This window comes from Neodiprion pinetum, chromosome 6 (genome assembly GCF_021155775.2).
Source record: "Neodiprion pinetum isolate iyNeoPine1 chromosome 6, iyNeoPine1.2, whole genome shotgun sequence".
NCBI lineage: Eukaryota > Metazoa > Arthropoda > Insecta > Hymenoptera > Diprionidae > Neodiprion > Neodiprion pinetum.
Window position 1 is genome coordinate 14860980 of NC_060237.1, and position 5021 is coordinate 14866000.

General features: G+C 43.9%; 2 protein-coding genes across 2 annotated transcripts; both read right to left on the minus strand.

The window, feature by feature from the left end:
* Positions 1–902: 902 nt before the first annotated feature.
* On the minus strand, positions 903–1268 carry LOC138191176 (uncharacterized). Its single transcript, XM_069137372.1, has one exon. It carries the CDS (start codon positions 1266–1268, stop codon positions 903–905), a length of 366 nt encoding a protein of 121 aa, XP_068993473.1.
* Positions 1269–2666: 1398 nt separating this feature from the next.
* Positions 2667–4407, minus strand: LOC124221758 (uncharacterized). The gene is made up of 3 exons (XM_046632042.1): positions 3903–4407; positions 3641–3854; positions 2667–3564 (listed from the first exon to the last, which is right to left on the minus strand). The coding sequence occupies exons 1-3, from the start codon at positions 4405–4407 to the stop codon at positions 2667–2669; spliced, it is 1617 nt and encodes a 538-aa protein (XP_046487998.1).
* Positions 4408–5021: the final 614 nt, after the last annotated feature.

Here is a 5021-nt window from a genome sequence, read left to right on the forward strand (position 1 = left end):
TCTGTTATTAGCTGTGGCATCCCTGTAAGATGTTTGATTAGTCAGGTTGTTGACTCCTGCTGTCATTTGGCTTATTGTTGCTCTCTCGTTTCTCTGGGTGTTACCTGTAGTTTTTGTTTGATGATATTTGTTTCTATGGTTGTAAACTCTTTTATATATTTCGCATTCAGGGTAGCTGGCTGTGTGCTCCCCATTACAGTTTGCGCATTTTGGATGGACAATTTGTCCCTGGACAGGTTAATTTTTTGTAAGGTGTGGCCCAGCGCACTTGACGCACTAGGCTTTTTTGTGACAGTTATTAGCCATATGTCTAAATTCCTGACATCTGTAGCATTGCGTGATTTTTCTGGTATTCCTATATTTTTGCCACTTAATCATGCAATAATATAATGTTTTTATTTTGTAAATATTTTTAATCTCAGGAGCATTGTTGAAGGTTGCTGTGTATATTGGATATTTATATGTCTCTGCGCCAGTTACTTTTGTGAGTTGGCTAACGTTAATCGGGGTGAGTTCTTTACTCACCATTTCGTTTTTTATTTCATCGGTAGTTATGTTCGAAGGTAATCCCTTTATAACCATTTTAATTTGTTTCTCACTCGGCAGAGTAATCTAATGCAATATGCAATGACCCGTTGCATTTTGTCGAATGATGAGAAGTCCTTCAGGGCATCGAATGTCACTCTCGTGACGGCGAGTACTGCTGCTACTTTCATCTCCGATGTGTCCATGTCGATCGCCTTTTGCTCAGGCCATACTCCTGTGGTCAGCCACGTTGGTCCGTGCCATCATAGCTTGCTTTGCATCCATTCCTCCACCGAGATTCCTCTGGATATCAGATCCGCGGGGTTGTCCTTCGACGAGACATGAAACCACGATGCTTCGCGGGTTAACTCTTTAATCTACGTTACACGATTTGCAACATAAGTTCTGCGCATGTTCGGCGAGGTTGTGATCCAACTCAATACAATTGTTGAGTCGCTCCAGAGGGCTATGTTCCGGATTTTGTCGCTGAGAGCTGCTTTCGCTGCGTTGCACAGTTTAGCAAGTAAGAGTGCCGCGTTCAGCTCAAGCTTCGGTAGCGATATAGTTTTGAGCGGTGCCACCCGACTCTTGGAGCTGATTAAGTGTGAAATCATTACACCCTGCGAGTTTCTCGAGACTGCATAAATGTACGTACCGTAGGCCTTTTCGGAGGCGTCACCAAACCCGATGAGGTCGAATCTTACCTCGGAATTTTTCGGATTTATGTTTCTCGAAATGTGCATGTCGTTAATTATTGGCAACGACTCGTAGTATTGTTTCCAACTTGCTTGTAGATCCAGTGGTAGGCTTTCGTCCTATCCTATTGGCAACTGTCACATCCGCTGCATTATGCTCTTTGCATTGACGAGTACTGGTGACAAGAGGCCTAGCGGGTCGAAAATCTGTGCTATTGTAGACAACACCACTCTCTGTGTTCTTCTCGGTGATTCCTCGATGTGTACTTTATATATCATAACGTCGAACTTAGCATCCCATAGAAGGCCTAACGTCTTTTTTGCTCCTTCTTGTTCGATTCTCATAAGAGGGTCCACTTCTCTGTTTTACGATAAGCTTTCTAATATCTTATTGTCGTTCGAGCGCCATTTTCTTAGATTGAACTGGCCTCGCTGTAAAATCTGCGACAGTTGCTGTTGCAATGCGATTGCTTTCTCAATTGTGTCCGTACCCGTAAGCACGTCGTCCATATAGAAGTCTCGATTGAGTACTTCTGCTGTCTGCAGAAATTCCGCATCCTCGGCTGCTAGTTGACGGAGACAGTGGATGGCCAAGTACGGCGCTGGTGCTATCCCGTAGATAACCGTATTAAGCCTGTACAACTGAATCGGTTGCGTTGAATCCGATCTCCAAAGAATCCTTTGAAGTTCACGGTCTTCCTCTCGCACCAGGATCTGTCGAAACATGGCCGCAATGTCGGCGGTCAAAACGAATTCATGTGCTCTGAATCGCAGAGGAATATCGAAAAGATCCTTCTGAAGATTTGGCCCAATCATTAGCCGAACCTTTAAGGCTGTGCTGAGCGATGTTTTTGCTGAGGCGTCGAACACAACCCGAAGCTTTGTTGTAATACTCTCCGGACGAATTACCGGCTGATGCGGTAGCACATATGTGTCTTCCGGTCGAGAATGAGTACCATCTGGCACCAGAGACATATGTCCTTGCTCTTCGTATTCTTTCATAAATTCGATGCATTTTTATTTGATCTTTGGATTTGCCTTAAGTCGTTTTTCGAGTGCAAACAGTCGTCTTTTTGCTTGTGACTCTGATTCTCCTAGTACTACCTCTGATTTCTGGGGTAAGGCTACAATGAACCTCCCGTTTACATCACCTTTCAATGTCTTACAGAATTGTCGTTCACATTCTGCTTCCTCTCTTGTCTAACGTCGCGTCTCCTGAGTTTCCTCCTGATTCTAAAATCGCTCCGATTGTGTTTGCAACGCTGCGTTCGTAACCAGCCCGCAAAATCGTGAAGAGCTTTTGTTCGTTGGATTGATTAGCTCTCCTCCCACGATCTAGGCTAGAAGCGTATTTTGCAATCGTGGCAACCCCTTTTCCTGTTTGATGGACTCCGCACACAGCAATTCCCAGAACAATCCAGCTCCAATAAGAAGATCTATTTATATCTATGACTCCCGTGGCTTGTGAAAATTCAGATCTGCGAGATTTAGATTTTCCGGCAAGAATATGAGCTTCGTGTCCACCCTTACTTGCGGTAGTTTTTTGGTAATGCGTGGTAGCACTAGACATTCGATCTTCGCTTCGTACGCGGTACGCATCGACTTGATTTTGACCTCAACTATTCGTCCGATAGTTGTTTGAGTCTGATTCACGCCGCTTATCATCTCGTTTCGTCTTTTACATGGAAGCTTCAATCTGCTGACGAGTTCCTCTGTGATGAGATTTGACTGCGAACCGGGCTCTAGAAGGACACGGAAACTTTGTTGAATTCCGTTTGCATCTTCAATGGTTACCCGAGCAGTTGAAAACACGATTTGCGTGCTTGGCTTTCGTACGAAGCTGACTACTGATGATATATCTGTAATGTCCTTGAAGTTCTCTTGCCCTTTCACACAGTGTGCGATAATCGTTTTCTTCGATGACTCTTCTGTCGTCGCTGGCTTTTCTTTTTGCCCGAGGTGCAAGAGTGTGTTATGCTTCTTTCCGCATCTTTTACAAGCGGATGCGCGGCAAACTTGAGCAAAGTGTCCTTTACCCAAACAATTCAGACAACACCTCTTTGTTTTCGCCTCTTCGATTCGATTGACCACAGGCATCAGCAAAAATTGTGAACACTTAAAAACTGCATGTGGACTGTTGCAAATTGCGCAGTTCTGTTGTGAAACGGTCGCCAACGATACCGAACTGCCCTGTTTCTTCGATGTTGCAGGCTTTGGAGCCTCGTGTTTGATTTTTCCTCTGTCAATCATTTCCAGAGTACGACATCTCTCATTTAAGAACGTTAGATATTCCTCGAACGTCTTTCGCTTCTCCTTGTCTCGATTGCACTCCTTTCCAGTCTTTCTGAGTCACGTAATCAAATTTGGTTTTTGTCATATGTATTAGGAGCTCGTCCCAATGCTCGACGGGAAGTTTGAACGTTTTCAACGCCTTGAGATGTGTGGGCACGTGCACGACAAGTTGCTTTATAGTGGCGGGCTTGTTTTTCGCTACAGCCGTAAAGTCAAGCAAATTGCTGATGTGAGTATTTATAAGCAACTTGGTGTCTTCATAATTATTTTCCAATAACTCCCAAGCGCTCTCGTAAATTTCTGCCGATGTCTCCAATCCGCCGATAACCTGTAAAGCTTCTCCTTTGAGTGAGCTTTAGAAATACTAAAATTTCTGGATTGCCGAAATACTTTTGTTTGTATGCATCATCGATACATATGCATCCTTGAGAAGCGAATCGTTATAATCTCCTTCAATCTCCGGCAATTTCAGAGTCCGAAGTTTTACATCGATGCGTCCTCCGTTTCTGGGCGGACCGCCTACTGCTGCTTCCACGTTGTTCTGTGCTTGAGCTTGTATTTCAGCTTGCTCTCTCGCGTCTTCCTGTGCTTTTTCTAAATCGATTGTTGTCTGTGCTTTCGTCACCGCTTCAAAATGAATGTTTTTGAAAACCCCACGTTCCCCGTCAGCTTCTCGCTGTGTCACGCTGGAAGCTCGTTCATCATCTTTATTGCCGATTTTGATTACTTCGATTTTAGCTTGTACGTCTTCAAACAATTTAAATATCTCCTCGATCATTTTAATTTTGACTTTAGCTTCCGCCGGTCTAGTGTTTGCGGTTATACCATTATTGATTCTAGTCATACGACCCTTGACGCTTGCTCGAGCCTGAGTTAAATTTTTCAACTCCGCCATTTTGACTGAAAGCGGAATAGGATTGGAAAGGAATTGACTGGAACTCACTCACCTGATGTCCCTCTGTTTGACTGTCACAGCGATGCTCTGCTCTTGCCAACAATCTTGGCTCGATTGCACTGATGAATCTCCGCTAGACCGCTGCGAACCTCGATTCGGCCTCGTTGTCTCTGCTTGACTGCTGCGAACTCTCGGTTCGGTCTCGTTGTCTCTGCTAGCCCCACGTTGGGCGCCAATTTATGTTTAGGATGAAGGAAAATGCTTGTTTTTATTAAACAAATGTACGAGTCTTTATTTTTAGTTGTTTGCTGATAGCCGCCATATTGCTTTCTACTCGCTCTCTCTTCTTTTTCGCTAAGCTTCGTACTCTTCTCCAAGAGCGGCGCTCTACTCGAGAACAATACCAGTCAGCAGATAATTAAACGATTTGGAATTAATAAATGCAGACGATCATCGTGACGCAAAACCAAAATAAGGCCGAGTCATTATTACAAAAAGGGGAAAATATAGCATATTTAGCCTCGTAGTTAAACGAGAACACTTTGACAAAATTGAATTACATAACGTCAAGGTAGCCTTGGAAAATTTGAAAACGACATTATTAGATTTGGAAA

Excerpts from the sequence above, each read along its gene's own strand:
- LOC124221758 (XM_046632042.1), bottom strand. The coding sequence starts at position 4,407 with ATGGCGGAGTTGAAAAATTTAACTCAGGCTCGAGCAAGCGTCAAGGGT. Across the intron at positions 3,855-3,902 it reads GATGATGCATACAAACAAAA|GAGAAGCTTTACAGGTTATC; the intron begins GTATTTCGGCAA and ends GCTCACTCAAAG. Across the intron at positions 3,565-3,640 it reads CATCTCAAGGCGTTGAAAAC|AAAGACTGGAAAGGAGTGCA; the intron begins GTTCAAACTTCC and ends TACGTGACTCAG.
- LOC138191176 (XM_069137372.1), bottom strand. The coding sequence starts at position 1,268 with ATGCACATTTCGAGAAACATAAATCCGAAAAATTCCGAGGTAAGATTC.